Here is a 27161-nt window from a genome sequence, read left to right as displayed (position 1 = left end):
TATAACCTTTATCAAACTGTTTATTGTCTCAGGAAGATGGGAGACAAGGGAGGAATGGAGAGAATTTGGAACTCAAAATCTTAAAAAGAATATTAAAAATGAATTGTATATGTAATTAGGAAGTAAAATACTATATATATGTAAATATATTAAACATATAAAATATTTTTTAAGATCTCTGGATTTCTTACTTTCCAGCCCACTGCTGTTGTTCAATAAACTTCAAATGATATAGTAATGTGATCATAATTAATCCATTCTTGGCTATGCTATGTGACATACATCTATGTGCTCTCACAAATCCATCACAGGAGTCCACCCAACATTCTGAGAACCTTCCTTTAATTCTCTTGACATTAAAAAGAAACCAAAGGAGCACTAAATCTGTCTAACAGTTATTTTTTCACTATCACTATATGATTGACCCATCTTTTTCCCTGGCCATCCGTTTCTCTATGTCATCTTTTATGCTGCTCCTCCTAAGTAATTCCTCACTTGTATTGCGTTGTAGCCTATTCACACTTATTTCCTTCATTGCCTCAGCTTCAGTTCTTTATAAATACTACTGACTTCATTACCTGAAACCAAACAAAATAAAAGAAAGAACAATAAAAAAAGCTGGATCTTTGCTTCTTAGTAAAGCTTAGGGTAATAAAAAGAGCTATACAATTTTCTAAAGGCTATCCAGTCCACTGTCCTTCTGTAAAAACTCAGCAGTTTACAACATGAAAATAAAATGTTATGTTTACTTTTTTTTTGAGATATCTGAAAAGATAGTTCTAGTTCATGGAGTGTCTGAAAAGTATTTGCTTATTAATAGAAGACTATTATAAAGCAGTTCAGCAATGATGTTTGAAATCACACTGGAAAGGAAAGGAGACCTAAGTTTTCAAAAGTAACATTGACTTTCAATTATCTTCATACATACAGATTATTCTAGTGAAATTTAAAATTACAAGCTAGTTTCCTTTAGCCACCTTACACACATCTGGGATTCCTTCCCTGATTGTCCATTCTGGGGAAAAAATTAATTTCATAACTAATTCAGACTAAGCAAAGTATAACTTGGAGGATAATTTGGGGTAAAGGGAGGAAATTGTAAAATCATTTTCCAAAGCATATATTTAGGATAAATAGTATCTGTACTGCCTTCAGAAAAAATTAATATTAAAAATATCTCATTTATTTAACATTTTAGAGTTTACAAAGCACTTTTCTACAACTATATGAATTTAGAATGAGAGGATTTAATTGTAGAAGGGACTTTCTAGAGGTTATCTAGTCTAAACCCTCTCAGTTTACAGATGAAGAACTAAAGATGACAGAAGTTGACTTGCCCAAGGTGATAGTGGCAGAGGCAGGATTTGAATCTAAGTTCAGATGAGGAAACTGAGATTCAGAAGTCATACAGCTACCTTAGGAGTCACAACCAGGGAGACAGCATGGTAAAGTAGAAAGATCTGGCAGCAAAGGGTTGAGCTTGAGCTCCAGCTTCCCCATCAAGATTTACTAGGGCTAATTGTGGGACCTGGGCAAGTTATTCAGAGTTTTTGAGCCCTTATTTCTTTATCTATAAAATGAAAGGGTCGGGCTAAAAGACTTCTATGAACTTGAAAAAATCTGTTTCTTTGACTTAACTAAGTCACTTAACTAAGGTCATACAGCTAGTCATAAAGACATTTCTATAGCTGTCAAGTCTGCAAAGAGCTTTATATCTATCTCATGTCAGTAAGCCCTAGAGTGAGAATTCAAGGCCTCACTTCTGGGCTCTAAAGTCCTGGGGCTCTTTACACTGTTCCAGGCTATCTAGTTCAAAGGTGTCAAATTCACCCCTTCCAGCCCTCACAGTCCTTAAATTCCCTAGTGCCAGCAAATCAGATTACATAAAAATACAATACGACATATAGGATATTAATTTGTGGTTTTCTAAGTTAATATATAGCCTGCAGGGATCTGTTTCTATTTGAATTTGATACCATTGGTCTAGCTCAGTGTCACAATTTCATAGCTCACTCTAAAAAAATACAACAAGCTCTCTTTGCCCATATTGCGAAGACAGAGCATGCATTTGGCCTGAAGAATGGCACTAACTATATATATAGTACATAACTTCAAAATGAAAGCCTTAGTTACTTTTCCTTTCTCTCACAGATCTAGACAAGAAGGATCAACCTGATTATTTACCATTTCTTATATACTAAGGAATTACACAAAGAGAGAATAACTCATCTAGGGAAAAAAAATCTGGATCAGAAATTATGATAGAGAGAGAGAGATAAATATATCTGATTATACACACACACACCATCTGATCCCCAAACTGTGAATCACAGAAGCAGCACTGAAGTTACAGGACTTGACAATGGAAGGTTAATAGTTTAACCCTGAGACAGCAATCTGCGTGTATGTGTGTTTGTCTTTAGCAGAGCACTACCAAAAGTTCATAGCCACCAGAATGAACAGAAACAGCTCACTACGCTAAGTATTTTCAAACATGTTGGTATAGGTGCTGTTAAGTCTTTTATTTTTGCTAATGGCAAAATGATACTTACTGTGTACAAGGAAACAAAAATCTTTCCACATCAGCAGCAAGGTGAGCTTTGTAAAGCCTTCAGCATCATACTCCACCACTCCTCTAGGAAACAAAAATATATATATATATATATAACAATCAGTATAAAGTATAAAGGCCTTGGAACCATATGAAAGATTAAATTGATGCTTTTAAGTTATTAAACCAGCTATATTCTTACTTTTCCAAAATTTACTTTAATATACTAAATTTCACACTGGTAGTTTCATTGCAAAGGGAGTTCCTGAGGTTGTGTTCTAGTAAGTGACTGGATAATAAAAAAATTAAACACATTATATCAAATGCTAGTACATTTGTACAAAGGCAATTAAACTTAGCTTAATCAGTCAAGTTGGTGGACAAGTATATCTGTACATCTGTTCTTCTATGGAGGAGCCAGCCAGGACTACATAAGTTTCTACCACAATGACTTCCCTTGAGAGCTATGCAGCCACCTGACAGTGTGGCCTACACACATGCACACATGCACTCAAACACATACACAAATAATTAAAAAGTTATTTTTGTAAGAGAATACATAATAAATTTGCATAAGTGGTTTTGTTTAAAAAGGGATTAAAACCAGACTACATATCCTTTAAAGTCAAGTTACAATTTCACTACTGGCATGAAGATTTTCCTAGTACTTATAGCATGAAATGATCTCTCCCTCCTCTGAACTTCTCTTAACAGTCTTCTCTTAAGCACCTATTATGTGTCAGGCATTATACTAAGCAATGAGGATACAATAACAAAAATGAAAGGAGCGCACTTTCCATCATACTCCATTTTAAGTTGTTCGTATACATATCTCCCTTAATGGATAATGAAGTTTTTGACAGCAGGAATAATGTCTTATTTTTCTTTGGTATCTTCTCCTTCTTTAGTGTTTAGCAAATTATCTTGTACAAAGGAAGGGCTCACCAAATGCTTGTTGAATGAATGAATGAATAGATACATGAAAGGAAGGGAAAGTTTTAAGTAAAGGAAAACTTACGTTCCAAAGTGACTCAAGAAAGCTGCAATGTACTCTCTTCTTTTATGATATCCCTGAATGACATACTGCACCTAAAAAAGAAAAAAGAAGCAAAAGTGAAATAAAATAGCTAATGTTTCCTCATTTTGAGTCTCCTTGTTATCAGCGAACAAGTCTACTGAAAAAATACTTCATTCTGAATTTTTCCTGCTGTGCAAAGATGATCTCTAATTACCCTTTCCAGTTCTAAATTTCTGGGGTCATTTATTAGTAGACATTACTTTTTAAGACTGAAAACACATTCTGTGTGTCTTTATTACAGAGGGAAGAAAGAAAGAAATAAAGACTGCAAAATTTTTTCTTCTATTGGCCAACACATACAATTTCCATGGCTAAAGCTTATGCTAAATTATTTGGAGTAACATTGATAAAGTCAGAACTGATAGTTATGTTGTACCGTCAAAAAGTAAAACAATTCTATTTATAAAATAGGGTTTATGGCAATTTATAAAAAACACTGCTTACTTTGCAGGCTTAATGTAGGATCAAAAATGTTATTTTGGGAAAAGAAAACAGATGATAAGTTTGCTTAAGTGGTTTTGTTTAAAAAGGGAAGAAAACAGCTCTGTGTACTTGATTTTAAAAACAGAAAATCACTTTAATAGAAACCCACAACAAAACTGGCTATAAAGAGATTCCAGTATAATTATGGAAATTCATTTGAAGACATTGTTTCCAAAAGCTGCCATGTACTGTCCTCATTTGTGAAAAGCCAAGGAAAAATAATTTAAAAAGACAAGTAAAATTAATGAAATGGATCCAGATAAGAAAAACTGACTGATTCTTGTGTTTCTGGGAAAATAGTCTTATAATTTTTTGAGTAAAAAGTGTGACTAGAAATTAATCTCAATTGGAAAGCTTTAAAAAGGCTTTTATTCTCAGTTCTTGGAGACCAAATCTGCATTTTCTATATAACACAGTGACACAAGTTTGAGGGAAGGGCAAGGCATCTGAGTGCAAATATGAATTCTGTCCTCATGTCAGATTTCTAGTTGGAATGAAGGCAATGGGTATTTGGCTCAGTTAGAACTAATCATGCCATGAGAATTAAATCCCATGGAATAAGATGCCAGTCCCACAAATGCCAAATCTGAGTTATGCTGACATTTTAAAAAATACTTGAATCTTTGAGATACTATTGTGCTTAGGAAGTGTTTTCTATTTAGAGCTGGTCTATCTATTGAATGACAGAAGCAATCAAAAGGCCTACTTTCAAAGCCAATGTGAAAAATTCATTAACAGCAATTCAGTAAGAGCAAAGAAGAAATGAACAGTTTGGACAATCTGACAAATTGAATCATAATCAATGTGGAATAAAAAATGAATCCAACATTCATATGTGGATTAATTATTCTGATCTTACAGAAAAATGTAATGGATAGATATTAATTAATATTTATATTCTTAAAGCAATAGTATACAGCTAAATACAATATTTAATCATTACAACAAAGTTTTAATTATCTGCCTATGTAATAAGAGCCTACTGATGGAGATAAAGAGATAAGTTAGGCTCTTTGGAGTAGATATAGGAAAAACTTCACAAGAAAGCTAGACTATAATCCTGTGGCCCCGACACCTGGATAGAAGAGAACTGCTTTCAAACTTCTTATAGATAACTGGATAAAAACAGTGGATTTTTATTGAAAAAAAATGGATACATGTAAAACACAAAGACAAAAAAGTAAAAATTCTAATAGACATATGTGGGCATCATAGAGCAGAAGTTAGAGAAGAGAAAAGCAGAAAGAAGAGATTTTGTGCAAAAATTGTCAATTGGAAATTGGTGGTGCACATTGGATAGTGGTGAAAAGTCCCAAAATGAAGATCTTGGGATATAAACGACCCTGATGAAATGAGGAAGATCTCTGAATTTTAAAACTAAAAAAAGGTCAAGATCTGGTGAGAATTACATAATGTAGTCATGATTTGCAGCTCAAGGATAAATGAAAACAGGAGATGGCAACAAGAAGATAAAAGAGAACCAGATGACCAAGTCCTCAGCAGAGAAGAAAGCAGGGTCAGGGGCTAAATGCCTGTTCACAAGAATAGAAGATAGAAGCTCCAATTAAGTTCCAATTAAGAAAAGGAAGTGAGGAAGAACCTGAACTGGAAAGATGGGAGAAGGCCAAGGCATCTTGAGAGCTAGCAATGTATAGAAGAAACAGTGGGCTCTAGGGAGTATTTCACAAAACAGAAGAGGAAGTGGTATTTGCTTACCTTGTTGGTCAGCAGTTGGCATACTTGGGGAACATAATCAATTAGACATCCTCCTCCTGGAAAAGCTGGGATGTGAAGAGCTGAGGAACCTCCAAGAGCACTGAAAAGATAACAGTACATCAGGCAGTTCACTTCTCTTGGAACTCAAGCTATTTAAAAAATGATATCCTAAAGTCAACTCCTTCGATTATCCCCCAAGGCACCAACTACCTCAGATATGAGTCCCACTGTAGTGTAGAGTTTCTCGTCGTTTTTTAAAAAACTCAAACAGGAATTATAGCAATAATTATACATCAAAACTATAAACTTGTGTCTTTGTCATACAATAATACAAAGTCTCCATTTTAATGGGCATCAGAAAATATCTTAACAATATTTAAACTCTACATTTTATTGAAACATTCTGCTTATCTTTAGTACCCCTGGAAGGGCCTGACAGTGACGGTCTCACAGAAGGTATTCAAAGAACACTTGTTGCATTGAACTGAGTTGAATTGAGACAATGTAGCATCATAGAAAGAGCAATGGACCAAGAACTAGAAGACTCTCTTTGCCATTTAATAACTGTATGACTTTGGGCAAATTACTAAATTTCTTGTCATTAGTTTACTCATATAAAAATAAGCATCTGAAAAATTACCATATTCCAAACTAACCTGGGTGCAGAACACTAAGGGGGTTTGAAGTACATTGGTATAATTCATAAATATCAGTCTATGGTCCTGGCCATATGGAATACCTTCTGAGATAAAGGGAGCCTGGAGAAACTTTGGGGCGAAATAGAGAAAGTTCAATCTAGTTTATTTTCATACATAAACAGAAATGTATAAAATGTCTTTTTAGAAATGAATATTTTGTTTAATAGCTCAAAGATGGAGTTCTTAACCTGAGGTTTGTGAATTTGTTTTCAAAGTATTTTGATAACTGTATTTCCATATAAATGATTTCTTCGGTAATCCTATATATTTAATTTATGCATTATTATTTTTTTCTGAAAACGGGTCCACATGCATCAACAAACTGCTAAAGGGCTCATAACACAAGACTAAGAACTCCTAATTTAGAGAGTGAAATGTCATCAATATTGACATTTTCACAAAAGACAACTGTTAAAAGTGTATACAACACATTTGATGGAAGTCTGGGGCAAACTGGAGTAGATTATCTCTAAGATTCTTTCTGATTCTATATGTTTAGGATTCATAAAGTTATGTATCCAGAACATCTAGATATAAAGTAATTATTGAAATATTTACCTAGAACAGTCAATAATTCATTTATGCTATATCCCACCTACTAACAACTTTAACCACTACGTGATTTTTAATTGTTTTATTATTTAATATTTCAACATTGATTTCCACAAGATTTTGAGTTAGAAATTTTCTCCCCATTTCTACCCTCCCCCACCCCAAAATGGCATATATTTGATTGCCTCTTTCCCCAGTGTATCCTCCCTTCTGTTACCCCACCCCTCCATCCCCTTTCCCCTTACTTTCTTATAGGGCAAGGTAGATTTCTATACCCCATTGCTTGTATATCTTATTTTCCAGTTGCATATAAAAACAACCTTTTTTTGAGCATTTGTTTTTAGAACTTTGAGTTCCAAATTCTCTCCCTTCTTCTCTCCCCACCCACCCTCCCTAAAAAGGCAAGCAATTCAACATAGGCCACACATGTATCATTGTGCAAAATATTTTCATAACAGTCATGTTGTAAAAGACTATATTTCTCTCCAACCTGTACTGTCCTCCTTTATTCAATTTTCTCCCTTGACCCTGTCCGTTTTCAAGTGTTTGCTTTTGATTACCTCCTCCCCTTATCTGCCCTCCCTTCTATCATCCCCCCTCTCTTATCCTCTTCCCCCCTACTTTCCTGTAGGGTAAGATACCCAATTGAGTATGTATATTATTCCCTCCTTAAATCAAATCTGATGAGAGCAAGATTCACTCATTCCCTTTTCCCTGCCCTCTCTTCCCTTCCAATAAAACTGCTTTTTCTTGCCACTTTTTTTGTGAGGTAATTTACCCTATTCTATCTCTCCATTTCTCCTTCTCCCAGTATATTCCTCTCTCACCCCTTAATTGTATTTATTTAGTTATTTTTAGATATCATCCCTTCATATTCAACTCACCCTGTACCTTGTCTTCTATATATATCTTCTGTCTATATATATGTATATTCCCTTCAACTACCCTAATACTGAGAAAGGTCTCATGAATTATATGCATCATCTTTACATGTAGGAATGTAAACAAAACAGTCCAACTTCAATAAGTCCCTTATGATTTCTCTTGCCTGTGTACCTTTTCATGCTTCTCTTGATTCTTGTATTTGAAAGTCAATTTTTCTATTTAGCTCTGGTCTCTTCATCAAGAAAACTTGAAAGTCCTTTATTTTATTGAAAATCTATAGTTTGCTCTGGAGTATTATACTCAGTTTTTCTGGGTAGGTGATTCTTGGTTTTAATCCAAGATCCTTTGACCTCCAAAATATCATATTCCAAGCCCTTTGATCCCTTAATGTAAAGCTGCTAGATCTTGTATTATCCTGATTGTTTTTCCACAATACTCAAATTGTTTCTTTCTGGCTGCTTGCAGTATTTTCTCCTTGACTTGGGAACTCTGGAATTTGGCTACAAAATTCTTAGGAGGTTTCTTTTTGGGATCTTTTTCAGGAGGCGATCGGTGGATTCTGTCAATTTCTATTTTAGCCTCTGGTTCTAGAATATCAGGGCAGTTTTCCTTGATAATTTCTTGAAAGATGATGTCTAGGCTCTTTTATCATGGCTTTCAGGTAGTCCAATAATTTTTAAATTATCTCTCCTGGATCTGTTCTCCAGGTCAGTAGTTTTTCCAGTGAGATATTTCACATTTTCTTCTATTTTTTCATTCTTTTGGTTCTATTTTATAATTTCCTTCATTTCTCATAAAGTTGCTAGCTCCTACTTGCTCCAATCTAATTTTTAAGGTAGTATTTTCTTCAGTGGTCTCTTGGACCTCTTTTTCCATTTGGCTAATTCTGCCTTTCAAGGCATTCTTCTCCTCATTGGCTTTTTGGAGCTCTTTTGCCATTTGAGTTAGTCTATTTTTTAAGGCATTATTTTTTTCAGTATTTTTTGGGGGTCTCCTTTAGCAAGTCACTGACTTGTTTTTCATGATTTTCTTGCATCACTCTAATTTCTCTTCCCAATTTTTCCTCTACTTCTCTTATTTGCTTTTCCAAATCCTTTTTGAGCTCTTGCATGGCCTGAGACCAATTCATATTTTTCTTGGAGGCTTTTGATGTAGGCTCTTTGACTTTGTTGACTTCTTCTGGTTCTATGTTTTGACCTTTTTCATCACCAAAAAAAGATTCTATAGTCTGAGTCCTTTTACGCTGCTTGTTCATGTTCCCAGCCAACTACTTGACTAGCTTTTTGTCAGGGTATGAGTGCCTTCAGAGTGGTGAGTGCTTTGTTCCAAGCTTCAGGGGTCTTGTGCTGCTATTTTCAGAGCTACTTCTACTCCACAGTCACCTCAAGCTCTGCCACACCAGTACTCCTCCTCCCCCAAGAACTACCAACTAGGACCAAGACCCAGATCCAAGCAAGGCAAAGCAAGAGAACCTGCCTCTGCACGAGCAAAGCGCTCACTGCCCTTCTGCTCTGATGTGCTGCTTGATTCTTCCCACCAGGTAGGCCTGGGGCTGGAAGCAGCCACAGCTGGAGCTCTGGAAGCAGCCACCTGAGCTTCCTGCTCCTGCCACATACCACTTCGGCTGTCCTGGAGCTGGGGGCGGACCGCATACTTCTCTCACCCAGATCCAGCAGTTTTCCCACTGACCTGCTAAGTTGTCTTTGGCATTTGTGGGTTGAGAAGTCTGGTAACTGCTACAGCTCAGTGATTCATGGCCCTGAGGCCTGTTCTGCCTGATGTATTCCCAGCCTGGTCATTTCCGGTGTGGTCCACTCTTGGCTGTGCTCCACTCCCAGCACAGTGTGATAGATCCTTCCCAGTGACCATCCAGGCTTTCCTGAGCTGGAACCCTGCTTCCCTCTGTGGGTTCTGTAGCTCTAGTATTTGTTCAGAGCCATTTTTACAGGTGTTTGGAGGGATCTAGGGGAGAGCTTAAGCAAGTCCCTGTTTTCCAGCTGCCATCTTGGCTCTGCCCCCGTCTTCTATATCTACTACATGATTTTTAATTCAATTAAATTCAATAATTTGATTTTTATCAAGTGTCTTACTATGTTCTAGGCTGTACTGTGCTAGGAGATGTGAATATAAAGACAAAGACAAGAAAGTCACTAACCTCAAAGAGCTTATATTTTACTGGAAATGAAAGAGATAATTTCATTGACACACCTAACAGGAGAAAATCACAAAACTTGACTAATATAGACTTATAAATTCTGCATTATAATTTCTGCATAAATTCTGCAATATAATTATAATGCAGGGGAATTATCAGAAAAATTTGCCACTGAAAACCTTCTTTGATAGAGAAATTCAGAATTTCTTCTAGTAGGATCATTCAATATGTCATTCATGAACTTGAGCTTTAAACAATTTTGAATGGTTTTGGACTCTCCAACTAGGCTTCATGTTTGGGGGTTAATATAATGTGCTACTAAAATAATGACAGTCCTATCATATTCCTCAATAAACTTCTGACTTTTAAAAATGAATCTTCATATTTCAGCCAATAATGACTTGTTCACAGAATACAGTACAGGTTTAGGAGAGGAAGACAAATGAACGTGGAAACATTTTTAATAATTTATTTCTTGTGACAAGCTCTTTTATAACAAGGTGTCTCCAATTCATACATCAAAATAATTTAGAATTCTTTGGAAGATGTAGCAACAAAAATAATCTTTTTTAGTGACCCTATGACAACAAGCATCTTTAAGCAGCATAAAACATCTCTGTGTATGGTGAGGTCCTCCAGAAGGTGTTGCTTGCAGATGAGAACTAATGCTTCAAGCCCCAAAATGTTGCAAAGTCTCTTGAAAGAAATCTTTAATAACTTGAAATAATATGGCTTGTTCATGCACACAGGAAAGACTAAATGGATAAAGATTGTCTATTGCCCAGATTTCAATATTCATAGCTGGGATAGTCAATACAGTTGGACAAGAGTTGAGCACAATTGAAAAGGGGAAAGAGAGCAGGCTGGCTTGCTTTTGGGGAATTGAAATTTTTTTTTTTTTTACTGAACTCAAGCTTCCCATGAAAACAAAGGTCCATTTTTTTCAATTAAACATTTTGTTGGTCTTGCTCTATATAAATGAGACCTGAAATACTACCGCCCCCAGTGAACTAAAGATGAGCATCATACAGAGGATGACACAGAGGTACATGGTACCTCATGTGAGCAGGCTACAATATATAATAAATAAGGAACTCTGAAGGAGTAAAAGAAATATCAAGAATTGTATGACAGGAAGAGAAAATGAGCTGGTCTCATGGAAAGAGGCAAGAATGATAGAAAAGTAACAAGAGGGCTCCAATGGTACCCTCATGATGTCAGAACAAAGAATGGAGAGTCTCCAGTATTTTAGGTGGGCTACCTATGGTGAATTTTTGGGAGAATGTGGACAAGAATTACACAAGGAAGAACAGGCATGAACAGATTACCATCTATGCTGTTGGAGGGAACTGTTCAATTTGTGAGATCATAAATACATTTGAATATTTGAAATCTAAGGACTTGGGTTTGCACCCTATTTCTAATACTTACAACTGCATGACCCAGTGCAAGTTACTTTACCTCTCTGGGTCTCAGTTTCATCATCTATAATCTTACCAGTTCCTTTCAGCCCTAAATCCTATAATAACAGCTACCTTTTGCAGCCAGGGGAGAACAATCAAGGGATAGAATAGATCATATATGATAAAATATAAAACTGTAATTATATTAAATTAATAGCTTATGCATGAAGAAATCAATATAGCTAGGGTTAGAAGGAAAACTTAGTTGGGGAAATAAGCCACTCTGCATTAAGTTCTGATATCCACGATACATAGAAATTGACAAGAGTCCTTCCCCAAATAGATAAGAACTTGATCAAATGATATGAACAAAGATTCAAAAGAACTGTAAATTATTAACATCCTTATAAAAGATTGCTCCAAATCATTAATAAGAGAAATGAAAATTAAAACAATTCTGAAGCTTCACCTCACATTCAGAAATTAGCAAAGATGACAAAAGATGGAAACAGTCAATGTTGGAGGGGCTATGGGAAGAAAGGCACAGTAATATGCTATTGGCAGAACTCTAAAATGGCCCAAACATTCTGGAAAATCATTTAGAACATTCTTAGGCAAATATCCCAAGGAGGTTGGGGGGGGGAGGGAGAAAGGGAGAGGATGAGAGGGAGGGAGGGAAGGAGAGGGAGAAGGAGAGGGAGAGGGAGAGGGGGAGAGAGAGGGAGAGGGAGGGGGGAGGGGGGGAGGGAGACTGAGAGAGAGAGAGAGAGAGGGAGAGAGAGAGAGAGAGAACCATATATTCCAGCAGAAATTTTTGTCATAGTAAAAAACTGAAAACAAAGTAAATGTCCATAGACTGCAAAATGACTAAATAAAATTTGGCATGTGAATGTAATGGGATATTTTTGTGCCATAAGAAATGACAAATATGAGAAATGCCGAGAAATATGGGAAGCCATATGAAATGATACAGAAAGGAGAACCAAGAAAATATAAATAATGATTTTAACAATGTAAATTAAAAAGAACCACATATAATTTAACTCTACATCCTTAGAGTGACCAATCTTGGCCCCAGAAAAGACATGAAGATATGTACTACCATCTTTTTGTTGAGGGAAGGGAACTATGAATATGGAATGTCGCATATTTTGTCAAATGTGACAAATGTATCAGTTGGTTTTACTTACGAATAGTTTTATTAAAAGAGAAGTAGTGAGTGAGCCAGGGGAGGAGTAAGGTACATCTAAAGATGATTGTAATATAAAAACAAAATATATCAATAAAATTTAGATTTAAAAAAATTCTATGTTCACCAATCCCCTCCATTTCTTTGCAGTATAGTGGAGAAAGGGTGTTTCTGGATGCCCTAAGAACTGAAGGGGGCCATGGTTAATACCTAGTTGGATGGTTGCTGGCACTCTCAGTGCTTGACTTGACAGATTATCCATCAAGGAATCCAGAGCTCAGCCAGGACTGCTTCGTGGCATAACATTCCACAAGATGAACCAAAAGAACTAGCTTGTAGGTTCTTTGCCTGGTCAAGAAACTTCACTAGAATACCCAGCTTCTGTGATGATGAGGAACAGCAAGTGGGGAAGAGGTGTGGGACTGATTACACGATTGCTCCAAAACCAAGATGGGATTAGGTATATAGTGGAGGGAAGCCACAGTGATATCCTCTGCCATGTAGCTTTGTCAGGTTCTAAGTGGTGCCAAAGTGTTCCCCCCTCTCCAGCTGCTGTGCCAATAAAGATAATCCAACATATACCTTCTTTTTCTGTTCCTCAGTCCCAACAACAGATCAGGAATTCTCAAGTGACTTAGTCTTGCTCATACTTTTCATTATCATCTCCTCTGCAAAGACATACACCCAAATTCACCAGACAATGGACTGTGGTAAGTCAATGAATTTTCTGTCATATCTAATTTTGAATGATTTAGTTCTTTTTTTTTAAAGGAGTCTTAATGTGTGAGACATTTCAGTTACTATGAACAACTGTTTAACTGTTTATTTTTGAAAGGCCCTTACTTCATTCATTATTTAATTCAGTAGTTTCCTAGCCTGTTAGCCTACTGAACCTAATATCCAGACCATCACACACTGATAAGTGCTGCTGACTCATATAAATATCTGCCTCATTAGTAAATATTTAACAGACTTACTATAGTTTGAATGTGGCTCTGATCTTGCTGAATAAACCAAGTAAAGCAGTATGAAACAAAATCACTAGTATGAGAGGTTTCAAAGGCTACAACATGAAAAAAAGAGAAAGAGATTGTGAGTTTAGATGCTTAATATTAATGAACTGAAAGAAACATAAAGTTGGGCCAGAGTAATAGAACAAAAAAGCAAACACATGGTGATTCCATGACCAGCTTAGTATTTGGCTCTCCTCGCAGACACAGGATTAAGTGGAGCAAAGGCAAAGACCAGAATACCACTTATACCACAAGTGGTGAACTTGAGATGAAAGAAACAGCTTGATTCTTCTGATCCTCAGAGCAGTCAAGGGAAAAATGAGGAAACTTTTCATGGGCAAAAAGGTGGGGGGAAGTCCAGGAAATGGAAAGGATGCATTCCACTTGGTCTGATAAGGGAAATTGCTTTATATTATTCAGAGGGTATAAGCGAGATGTGAAATATGACAGTGATTCCTGAAGTAATTATTTGATGTGTAGAAGAGAATATAAAGACTTGAGTTACTGAGAGAGGTCTCAGAGAAATTTCCCCCAACGTGTATGAGAACTCTTGATGCTGTAAAACAAAACGTAACAGAACAAAACACCAAGGAAAAATATCCCCAAGATGGTCATTATAGCTCAAACAGTGAGCAGGGTACAATCCTATAAAATGACTGTAATTGACTATAAAATGCATTGATCTCATTAAGACAGATCTTCTATAATGTCTTTTCTGGAGTGTTCAGTGTTCCAGGTGTTTACATCCAACACTGTCAAGGAGACCCGAGGGAATACTTTCTGTTTTAGTCATGATCTTTGCACTGGAGTTCTGAAAGTAGAAGGGATTAAATGGTTGCTATCTCCAGCAGGAAGGAAATGACAGAAAACTACTCAAAGTGGCAAACCAAGAAAACATGGAGCTGTACAAGCATCAGGCTTCATCTACATACAAGCTGTTAACACCTTCCCTGACCTCTAGATGAAGAGAAGCATTAGGTAAGGGTGCAAATAAATTCCCTATTCTGAATATGTACTTAGAGAACTAGCTATCACTGGTTATATAGAATGTATACTTTTATAAATGGAAATATTATTTGAAACTTCAAATATTTGGCTACTTTATATGATTTAAACATCTGTATATTACCAAAGTAGATTTACCCACTCCAAAAGATCTAGAAACCCTGTGATAGCAACTAATTAGCTATGGAAATGGAAGAGAAAATAGATTTTCAGATTTTGTGTTTGAGTGACTAGGGGTGGGTTGATGGGACAGGGAGATATATCTGGTACTATAATGCCCTGAATGGACATTACAAAATAATAAAGGATTACATGAATGTTTCATCTCATTAACTGGGATAAAGAACATGGGAAGAATAAAAGGAACAATTAGGTTATTGTATGTGGATGGGTGTAGTTATTTTCTTTTGTGGGAGTTGGTGAAGGAAATACAAATTTGGTTTTTAAAGATAATGGCAAGTTCTTTTGTTTAGAGCATTTTTTTAGCCTTTGAAGTCGTATCTAAGTTTATGATTCAACATTTCAAGAAAATTCTTTCATTTGTTCATTCAACAACCATTAATTAAGCCTTATGCACTAAGCACTATAGGTAAAGCATTTATCATTGGATCTCCTTGATCTAACATGCAGTCTATCACCTTGCTTGGTTTACAATTTAGCTAAGATACAATCCACATATAAATTATTCAATAACTATACAAAAATATAGTGCTGATCAAAATGCAAGGATGGATAAAAGGCAAAAATTCTATGCAAGATGAAGAAAAGACAATTTCATATAAGGAAGAAGTAGAATAGGGAAAACTTCATCGAAGATGTATTTGAGGCTGACCTAGGACGCATAGCATTTCACCAAGTGGATATGGGAAGAATGAGTCTGATATATTTATTTACCTTCAAGCAGCTACTTGAATAAGCATATGAACAGTTACTTCTCTCATGCAATAAAAATGAGGATGTAATTCAATATGAAAAAGTACTCAGAAGAGAACAATTTTTTTCATTTCAATCTTAGTCAACTATCATTTATTAAATCCTTACTATTTGCTAGGCACTGTGCTAAATATGGGGGATACAGAGAAAGGCAAAAATAATCTCTATCCTCAGGGAGGATACTAATGGAAGAGATGATATGTAAATAACTACTTACCTCTAAGTTACATACAGAGTAGGCAAAAGGGGATTGATCTGAGAAGAAAAGGCACTGGTAGGGGTGGGGAGTAGAGAAGGGAAGGAAGGAAAAAGGACAGAATGCCCCAGAAAGGCTTCCTGCAAAAGGTGGGATTTGAGCTGAGGCACGAATTTTAAAAACAAGGAAGCATTTTTAGCTTTAAAAGATCTGTGACTCTATGTGGTATAGTTACTCCTTCCAGCAGCATAAACAGCAACCCTTCCATGCCTCACATAGCAGATGGTCTCATAAATTGTTGGGACCAAAATTTTTTATCACCTGGTAACCAATGTTCTGGGGATGGCAACCAGGCTGGTCCTGGATGACAGTCATTGTGTAGGTCCAAATGTAAAACTTTCACAGTTTTTCAGGAGCTACCAGAGCTTGCAAGTAGATCACATGAGAACCCAGGGTCATAACAGAAAGATTTTGGTGAAGGGTTATTAGAGGTTAAATAAATGATGTTGGATAAAGACTGACTAGCTGAGAACAGATATGATATAGTGCATCCCTAGCATGGTCCTGACAGTCTCATGAGACAGAAATAATCTCCCAACCATAGGTCAGGTCTTTGTTATTCAGTTTTGTGTTTCACACTTTTAGAGGTATATGCAAAAATTGAAGGGTTCTGAGAACATAGTAAATGTGACCGAAAATGAGATCTTGGAGGAAAGATTTACCCTGTCCCTCGACACACAACCATTTCTAGATTCCCATTAATGATATCAGCATTCTATGAGGGGTCTGAACTCAAGGACTAGGAAGCATTTTCAACTTATCTTTATCTCTTATTTCTGTCTCTCAGTTCTCATTTTTCTTAGATTCAAACTTTTTTCTCTATTATCACTGCCACCATTTCATACTTAATTTTTTTTGCAATGGCTTTTTTCCCTCAAGTTTCTTACTTACTTTCTTACTTTCTACATATTCTGAATATTGCTGCCCAATTAATCATTTTGTTCATTCTTTCATTACCATCTCTTTGTTCAAGAGCCCACTGGCTCCCAATGACCAAAGGATCAACTCTAAATTCCACATCCTGGAATGCAAGGCCTCTCTCTCCTTCTGACCTTCATATAATCTATATATGCTTCACTTTGGTCAAGCTGACCTTGCTTTCTCTAATGCAATTCTTATTCTTGACCACGTTCATTATATGCCTCTGTTCAAGTTGTTTCCTCACTTAGAAGTCTATGTTCCTTCCTTGTCATCTATTTAAAGTGGACCAAATTCAGAGATTAGTTTAGATCCCGTTTTCTTTTCTTGACCATCCAGAGCACTTACTGTATACTGCATATATCACAGCACTTGACTACATTTTCCATCATAACATTATTTCATGTTCATGGGTATGGTTGTGAATTTGTTCTTTTCAGTAAGGCTCTAAGTTCTCTAAAGGCAGATATCAGTCATGTACCACTACCTCAGTGGCCATCATAGTACAAAGTATAGAGCTAGGCACATAGTTAAGATTGAATAGATAACTCTTGAACTGAATTGAACTTTTCCCCAGAGAAAAAACAGACAATCACCTGGCTCAGATATTTCAATCATGACCTTGCTCAAAAGCAGGATTCTGTGATAGATGACCTTTGAGGTTCCTTTCAATTCCTATTAATTCTTAGTATACAATTGTTAAAATTGTTAATTAAGTTCTGGTAAAAAAATCAATGTCCTCTTCATTTGGACAAATAAAATTAACACCTATAAGTCTGGTCAAAGTTTGAGGTGCAAATGATTTGCTTCATTGCACCCCAAGAAAACTTTCCCAGACAAGGGTGGAATGTGAGTTGGCATGATTTTAGTTTAAACACATTATAAAAAAAGATTGGGGTATAGTAATTGCAAACAGAATATGCCTAATTACATGAAAACTAACCAAGTTTTTGTTCAGAATTATTTTTTTAAAAGGAATTTGCTAACATTGCAAAGAGGTCTTTAAAAAGCAGTAATCTTAACAGATGTCCCACCATCAGGATTTCGTTAGTGTGTGGAAAAGCATAAAAAACTTTTTTTAAAAAAGGTCTTAGCAGATGTTGTAACGTTATAATTTGGTATGAACAACCTTATATGTTATGCCTAGTCACCCATGGCACGATCATGCTCAAACAAACAAAAAAAATCTTTCTTTCACAGCAACTAGATAATCGGATGGCTAGCTGAAGTAGTGCCATAGGGAGTCACTGTGAACTGTCACTAGTCAAGGCAAAATACATTTATTCAGAGCTAGTATCATTTTACAGTTGAACAAGTTTAGTGCTCACCTGTCAACAAACCATAAAAGCCCAACTCTTTACTTATTTGCCTACTGGTTGGTCTTCCTCTCTCAAGTCTCTCTGTTCTCTAGTGCATCCTCTACTCATCAGTCAGAGTGATGTCCCTAAAGTGCAGGTCTGATCATGTTACTCTCTGGCTGCCCTCAGTAAACTACAGTGGCTCCCTATCAATGCCAAGCCTTTTATAATCTACTATGTCTTGCCACCACCCCTTTCCAGCCTTCTTACATGTTTCTCTCTTTCACATACTCTGTGATACAGGGATACTGACCTTCTTGTTGTTTCTTATACAAAACAGTCCATCTCCTGAACCCAGGTTTTTTTTCACTGACTATCCCCATCTCTGGAATATTCTCCTTATTTCTGCATCCTGGCTTCCTTCAAGTCCCAGCTAAAATCCTACCTTCTACATAAAGCCTTTTTTGATCCCTCATAATTCTAGTGCCTTCCCTCTGTTAATTATCCCTAAAATTTTCTGTATATACCTCATTTGCACATAGTAATTGCTAGCATGTTGTCTCCTCCATTAGACTGTGAGCTCCTTGAGAGCAGGGACTGTTTCTTTTTCTTTTCTTTGTAACCCCAGTGCTTAACATAGTGTCTGTCACATAGTAGGTGCTTTAATAGATGCTTGTTGATTTATTTTTCTCTCCTTCCTTCCTTCCTTCCTTCCTACCTATCTCATCTAGGCTGAAAGTGTACTTATCACTCATGGTCCTGATCCAACTACTGATGGGCACAGTACCACTGACTTGCTTGTTTCCAAGTAGGGCAGGTTTGTCCCTCCTTAGGCTACCTGGAAGTCCCTTACTCCTGCAAGTTCACCATATTGATGCTGGATTTTCAGTAGCCACCTAATTAGTTTAGCTCAATTGTAGCTTAGAATGTTTGAGCTCTCAGTCTATCTGGTAGCAGCTATTACAGGTGTGCACCACAATACATGACCCTTTATTTGATCTTTTCCTACTGAGGATATTTAATTGCACAGAAAATAAATAAAACTTTCTTCTCAGAAAAAATCTCCACAAAGCTTATCCTCAATGAGTCATACTTTTTGTGCCTGTGCTTAAAGGCAACTATAGATTATAATGACTCTATCACTAGTAAAGAGGAGAGTAATATCTGTTCCTTACTTAGCCAGTCAACAAATAGTCAACAGGAGCCCTGGTGAATAATGATGTGCCAGACACTTGAAGTATATACTACTAGGCTTTGTGTGTTAGGGAGAAATGGGGCTCAGAAGCAGTGAAGGGAAGGAGAAACATATACAATTGAAAAAATTATATATTGATAATATGAAGAGAGGATAACAGTGGTATATTTTTATAGATACTTTTCATCAAGGCAGCACTAATTTTTATATGCCATTATTATTACATATTGAATGTGAAGTTAGCAACACTTTTGTTCATGTTGCTCTAAAATGAAGCATTTTGATATGCTTAAATTTACTTTAGTTACTTTAGTTGCTCACTCATTTCCAATAGCACCATAAAAGTACAGAAATGTAATACTAAAATACATAAATCTCCCCAAAGTTGGGAGAAATAATGAAGGGCTAGGTAACTTGGCACACAAGCAAATATAACCTATTGGGGGAACCATAAGTTGGCTTAAGATGAAATGATGCCTCACTAATCTATTAGAGTACAATGAGTGACAGAGAAAGGAATAGAAGGTAAGCTTTTCAATGTATTGATTGTGGTGGTTTTTTCTCTTCAAAAATACTGTTTGTTTTATGGGGTGGCTCTCTGGAAGAAGAAGAGATGCTGGCAAAAACTACAATGATATTAAAAAAACCAGAAGATACCAATAAACTTACTTTAAAAATATTACATAATCAGATGTAAGGGCTTTTGACATGATTTCACAAAAAATTCTGTTAAATTAGTTATTATTTGACTGGGTGTTTGAGACGGAAGTTCTGTTCTAGATAGGTGCTTCAAATATGTTCAGCAAAGTACTTATCTGAATGAAAAATATAAATAATAATGTTCTCCTAGGGATCAGTGCTGGGAATAGTTTTATTTAATAACTATATAAACTAGTTGAAACATGAATTGGGCAGTGAAGTCTACAACTTTACAAAGACACCAGGTTTCTCTGGGTAGTGAAATGCCAACCTGATAAAGAATGACTGCAGAAATATCTTTTGAGGATATGTGAATAAATAATAAGGTGGTAGATAAGTCTTAGTGATAAACAAACATGATATAACACGTTCAGAGGAAGGCAACTATACTGACAAGTTGACAGGATTGAGCTATCCGTTATGAGAGGATAAAGATGTTAGCATTACTGTAAACTACTTCTTGAACACATTATAATAATGCACTACTGAGCTTTAAAAAAAGCCAACAGAAATATTGGTTATTATTCTGGTCTTATTTGGAACCACTGTGTCCCTACAAATAAAATATAACGTAATAAGTTCTGGTCACTATACTTCAAGAAAAACAATGGAGATGCAAAAGATCCATAGAAGAGAAATTATAAAATGATTAGAGAAATGGGCAGATTGAAATGGACAGTATGATGAAAAGAGAGAATAAATTACAACTTTTTAACCTGGAAAGATTAAAAGAGATATTTTGTAGCCTGCCAAAAAATCAGGGAGCATACCGATAGCATCATTAGGGATTTGTTTAGCATACTCTGAATATTGGAACTAAGGCAGGATCCTCCCGAATTCAATACAACAAACTTTTCTCAGCACTTACTATGTGGAAGGTATTATGTTAGGCACTGGGGATACAGAAGTAGAAACAAAAGAGTCCCTACCCTACAGAAGTTTACATTTTACTATGGGATACAGTATCTATACAGAGTACATACAAGCAATACAAAATAATTTCAAGAGTGCTACTACCTGAGAATATCAGCAAAAACTGCATGAGGTATTACCTGAGTTACACTTTGAAGGAAATCATGGATTTTATGGGACAGAGGTGAGGACTGCATTTTGGGGGTGGGGGGATGGTGATTCCTTGTGCAAAGGTGTGGAGGTAGGAGATGGAATGTCATGTATAAGAAACAAGGAACAGGTCAGTATGGCTAGACCAGAAAGCATGTGGTAGGTTAAAATGTATAATAAAACTAGAGAAGTAAATGGGAGTCAGCTTGTGAAGGGCTTTAAGTGACAGAGGAGTTTGTATTTTAATCTAGAAGTTTTTAAAAAGCCATTGAAAAGTCTTGATTAGAAGGGTGGGTTGGTTAGATATGTGTTTCAGGAATAACAATTTAACAGACATATGGGGATGGACTGGAGGGGGAGGAGTCTGGAGGCAGGGAAAATTATAAGAAGCCAATTTAACAGTCCAGGGGAGAGGTGTTGATGGCCTAAATTAGCATAGAGGTTGTGTGACTGGAGAGAAGGAAATAGATACAAGAGATGGCAATATCACTGAGGTAAAGGTAGTATTTACTGAGATCTGGCAACTCATTAGAAACAGAGGCAAAAGCAGGGGAAGAATTAGATGCAAACTTGGGTCCTGAGTGATTATAAAATCGTGAAGTGGAGTGGTGGTGAGTCTTGAAAGAGACATATTGAAGAAAAAAAAAAGGAAATATTATTTTATATAACTAAGTATCCCTTAAAGGTAGCATAGCCTGAAAATATAATTCTGGGGAAAGCTTAGATAAATTCACAGAAGATTAATCAGCAAGTATAATATTTATTGAATACTTGCTAATGTGTCTATTGTGCTAGGTACTATAGGATGCAAATAAGAAATGGTGGAGGTGGAATGGGGAGGAACAACCTGACAGAAGATACAAGTGGGAATGAAATGGCTGTTAGGATTGGGGTGGGGAGAGGAATGTACAGAGATCAGCCTGACTGAAGCAGAGGATTTGCATTGGGAAACAGTGAAAGAAGATATTAGCATCAAAAATGTGCAAAACCATAATACAAAAATTCATTATGAGAAGCTCTGCATGCTACATTGGGAAATTTAGACTTAATCTGAAATGGAGAGTGCAGGTTTCTGAAAGAGGCCGATTATGAAAGCAGTACTTTGGGAAGAAAAACAGGAGAGATTGTAGTGGTCAGGGACAGGAGGAAAAGGAACATCATTTAAGGGGCAATTGCAAAAATATACATAATGACTTAGAACAATATAAATGGAAAGAACCACAAAACAATTAAAGGTAAATGTTGCAAAATTACAAACAAGAAGCACATCCCTTCTTGAGAAGATACCCCCTACTACTTTGCAGAAATGGGAGGTCCATGAGTATGGGACATATAATTTTTTTAGGCTTTTTTGATATATAGTTTGATTATGTTGATTTTCTTCTTAGTTTAAAAACTATTATTCATTATATGGGATTGCTCTCTGGGAGAAGGTGTGGGAGGAATAATGGGAGAGATTGTGGTGATATAAAAAACAAAAAAAAATCATAAAAACTTCTTTTTTAAAGAGGCAGTTGCAGTAACCCAGGCTGAGGTAATGAGGGGATGGATAAAGTATAAGAGTAGTGGGATTGAAGAAGGGAGAGGCACTCCAAAAGATACTTCTAAAGAAATTTCAACAGCACTTGGTAAATGATTTCATGTGATAAAGGAGATGAAACAGTCAGAGTTTACTCAGAAATTTTGAGCCTGGGATTTCAAAGATGCTGATCCCATTAACTAAAAGAAAAGTTGGGAGAGGGACCTTGCTTGAGAGGCAAGGAGGAATCAGGCTTTCCATATATTAAATCTGAGTTGAAGGTGGGATATCTAGTTGAAATTCTATAGCTAGCAGGTGATATAGGGACTCTGACAAATAGAAAAATGTGAAATAACTTGAAGTCTAAATAAAGGAGATTTGAGGGCATGAGAGTTATATTTAAAAATAAAAACTGTACTGAATAAAAACAAAAATAAATTCTATTGATAACTAGCAAAATGACTTTGGAGATCAGCCGAGATATTAAGAACAGAGGATTGGGAGTCATGAGCAAAGAAGTGACAACTGAAGCCAAGAGACAATGATACTGCTAAGAGAATTCATAGTTTCTTTAATTATCTCTACATAACCCCTTAAATCTACTCACATAGTCATTACCTTAGTTCAGGCTTATCCATATCACATCTCCTTCAAGGTCCTAGGCCCTCTTTTCTCCTCTTTCTATATTGTCTCTCAGTGATCTCAACAGCTCACGTGGGTTTAATTATTGCAATATAAATGACTCAACTCTATATAAGCAGCCCCAATTTCCCCCCTTAGTTTCACCAACTACTGATTAGATATTTCAAAATGAAGGTCTTCAAGATATTTTAAACTCAACAAGTTCAAAATGGAGCTCATTCTCTTACCCACAACTGACCCTCTCTGCCAACATATCTATTTCTGTTAAAGGCATTGCCATTCATTCAGTATCCCAAGCAAGGAGAAAGGAAATGGTATATACCATGTGTGAGGAACAGGGAGTAGGCTAATTTGACTGAACTGTTGAGGGTAGGAAGGGGAATAAAGCATAACAAGGCTGGTAATAGGTAAGGGCCACCTGTGATAGGCTTTAAAATATGAACAGAAGAATTTATACTTTATCCTAAAGGCAGTAAGTACGTAGTCAATGAAATTTATTGAGCAGGGGAAGTGATATGGTCACACCTGCAATTTAGGAAGATCACTTTAGCAGCTGAATAGATGTATTGGAGAAGAGAAAGGCTCAAGGCAGAGAGACCAATAAGGAGGCTATTACAATAGTCTAGACATGAGGTGATGAGAGCGTGCCCCGGAGTAGCAACTGTGTGAGTGAAGAGAAGGGGACATATAAGAGAGATGTGGTGAACATAGAATGTAGAAATGACAAGACTTGCAAACAGACTGGATCTGTGGGGCTGGTTAAGAATGAGGACTCAAGGATGACACTGAGGTTATGAGCTTGAATAACTGGGAGAATGGTGGTAAAGGGATAAGTAAAGGGAAATCTGGGAAGAGGGAAAGATTTGGAGAGAAAAATAATGAGTTCTCTTTTGGACATATTGAGTTTGAGACACTTACACAACATCTAGTTTGAAATGTACAAATGGGAATTGGTGATGTAAGAGACTGGAGAAAGAAGAGATATTCGGTCTGGACATAAAGATCTGGGAATCACCTGCACAGAAGTACTAATTGAACTCTTGAGAGCTGATAAGATCATCAATTGAGATAATACAGAGGGAAAATGGAAAAGGATATAGGATAGACCCTTGAGGGACATCTACAGTTAGTGCTTATTGAAGGGTCTGTCTTGTTGCTTGAAACAGCCTTCCCCAAATGAAGGCAAAAGAAAGGAAGAAAGGAAAGAAGGAAAGGAAGAAAGAAAAAAAGAAAGAAAGAAAGAAAGAAAAAGGAAGGAAGGAAGAAGGAAAGAGAGAGAAAGAAAGACAGAAAGGAAGAAAAGTAAAGAAAGTTAAGCATTTTTTCTCTCAGAGGGAAACCTTGGCTCTATAGAACTTCCTAGACTTTGTAGAGGTCTCTCCAAAGGGATTTAGGATCTGGAGTGGACTGGAAAATTCCCTTACCATTAGTTGAAAAAACAAACTCATCTGATTTAGTGCACATGTAGCGCTCAGAAATCAAGTGCTATAGCCAATTGGCACTGGGTGCAAGCGGGACAGGGCATTATCCCTTTCTCTCTCTTTTTTTTTTACTAACCCCACTCTTATCCTCTGCTTTGGACCCACATTCATAGTACAAGTCTAATGTTATGAAATTTTACTGGGTCCCTGAAGCACCATAGAACACATTTTCTCCAAGGATTTTTGTTAAACACTGGGAAGACCAGAAAAGATCTCCACATGTCCTTTTCCACAGACACTTCAAACTGAACATGTCCAAAAGAGTACTCAACATCTTTCCCTCCAAATCTTCTGAACTTTCCTATTTATCTTAAGGGTATCATCATCTTCCTTGGGGTTATCCTTGACTCTTCAATCTTTTGTGCTCCATACCTTCCCTCTCTCCTTCCCTTTTCCTTCCTTCCTTCTTTCATTTCTTCCTTCCTCTCTTAAGGGTAGAGATTGTTTCATTTTTGTCTTTGCATTCTCAGCACTTGACACATGGTAACTGTTTGACAAATGACTGATTGAAACATTGCTCGTAGACAATACTGTAAAGACAAAAAAATTTTTGAGAGACTTAAGAACTCTTATCCACAAAATGATCTACCACAATTCCAGAGGCCAGATGATGAAGCGCTCTAGCCACCTCCTGACAGAGGGAATCTTTTCACTTAATGGTAGTTTTTTTTTCACTTAACGGTAGTTTATTTTTTTCCAATTACATGTAAAGATAGTTTTCAACATTCATTTTTGTAAAATTCTGAATTCCAAATTTTCCTTCCCCTCTTCCTTCCCTCCCCCTTCCCCAAGACAGCAAGCAATCTGATATAGGTTATACGTGTACAAACATGTTAAACATATTTTCGTTGTGAAAGAAGAATCAGAACAAAAGAGAAAAACCACAAGAAAGAAAAAACCCAAAAGTGAAAACACTATGCTTCAAGCTGTATTGAGACTCCATAGTTCTTTCTCTGGATGTGGATAGCAGTTTTCATCACAAGTCTTTTAGAATTGTCCCAAATGACTGGATTGCTGAGAAGAGCTAAGTCTATCATAGTTGGCCACTGCACAGTGTTGCCGTTACTGTGTACAGTGTTCCCCTGGTTCTGCTCACTTCACTTGGCATCAGTTCATTTAAGTCTTTTCAGGTTTTTCTGAAATCTGCCTGCTCATCATTTCTTATAGCACAATAGTATTCTATTACCACAACTTGTTCAGCCATTCCCCAATTGGCATCCCCACAATTTCCAATTCTTTGCCACCTCAAAAAGAACTACTATAAATATTTTTATATATGTGGGTCCTTTTTCCTTTTTATGATTTCTTTGGGATACAGACTTAGTAGTAGTATTGCTGGATCAAAGGGCATGCACAGTTTTCTAGCCCTTTGGGCATAGTTCCAAATTGCCCTCCAGAATGGATGGATTAGTTCACAATTGCACCAACAATGTGTCAGCACCCAGATTTTCCCACATCTTCTTCAACATTTATCATTTTCCTTTTCTGTATACTAGCCAATCTGGTAGGTGTAAGGTGGTACCTCTCAGTTGTTTTAATTTACATTTCTCTAATCGATAGTGATTTAGAGCACTTTTTCATATGATTATAGATAGCTTTAATGTCTTCATCTGAAAACTGCTTGTTCATTTCTTTTGACCATTTATCAATTGAGTAATGACTACTGGAATTCTTTTTTTGATGGAAGGAAGAGAAATAGGAGGGAGAAAAAGTAGAAATATGTCCATTGAAAAATTTTAATTTGATAGTAAAAAAGAACTATTACCTTTGGCCAATTGGTTTTCTAAACTTAGCTGCATTGGTCCTTGGACAAAGAGTATATACAGTGAGTCCATCACTAGCTCTATACTTCTAGTTTGGTAGGACTCAACAGAGACTGTGCTCTCTGGAAGAGTCTTTGAAGATTCCAGAGTCTACCCCAAACCATAATAAGGTATCAAAGCAGAGCTTTAGTGGAACTGTAGCAATGCAAGGATTATTGTGAGGAAAGTACTATGTAAAATAACTTGGTACATATTAAGGGCTTAATAAACGCTTTTCATTTGTTCATTATGATTGATATTATAGCACTAAAGATGGGGAAATTGAGACTTAAGTGATAAGGTCACATCACTAATAAATGTCAAAACTGGGATCTAAATTCAGGTCTTCTGAATTCAGTACTCTTTCCTAGCTCTTCCTCTTACAAAGCAACCAGTAACTTTTCAATTTCCTTGCTTTGTAAGAAAAAAGTGGCTGGACATGGAAAATGATTATGTGGTGGAAGACAAAGAGGCACTGAAGATTATACAATGATTCTGGCTGTCAGTTCCTGGAACATACGTCGCTACAGATTATAAAGACTGGGTAAGGAACTTGGATTGTGAGAGCTGAGGCTAGGGATGTACAACAGTAGGCAAGTTAGAGTGAGAGAAGTGCCAGCTAATGGAT

At 36.5% G+C, this 27161-nt stretch overlaps 1 protein-coding gene across 2 annotated transcripts in view; it reads right to left on the bottom strand.

Moving 5' to 3' along the window:
- Positions 1-27161, bottom strand: part of BABAM2 (BRISC and BRCA1 A complex member 2) — a 597459-nt gene that overhangs the window by 133635 nt on the left and 436663 nt on the right. For both annotated transcript variants that reach the window (XM_036752607.1, XM_036752608.1), the window contains exons 8-10: positions 5829-5928; positions 3570-3640; positions 2553-2635 (exon numbers count right to left, since the gene is read on the bottom strand). In XM_036752607.1, coding sequence (XP_036608502.1) covers positions 2553-2635; positions 3570-3640; positions 5829-5928 — 254 coding nt within the window. The remainder of the gene's footprint in view (positions 1-2552; positions 2636-3569; positions 3641-5828; positions 5929-27161) is intronic.

This window comes from Trichosurus vulpecula, chromosome 3 (assembly GCF_011100635.1).
Source record: "Trichosurus vulpecula isolate mTriVul1 chromosome 3, mTriVul1.pri, whole genome shotgun sequence".
NCBI classification, from domain to species: domain Eukaryota; kingdom Metazoa; phylum Chordata; class Mammalia; order Diprotodontia; family Phalangeridae; genus Trichosurus; species Trichosurus vulpecula.
This window is presented reverse-complemented; position numbering and strand designations above follow the sequence as displayed.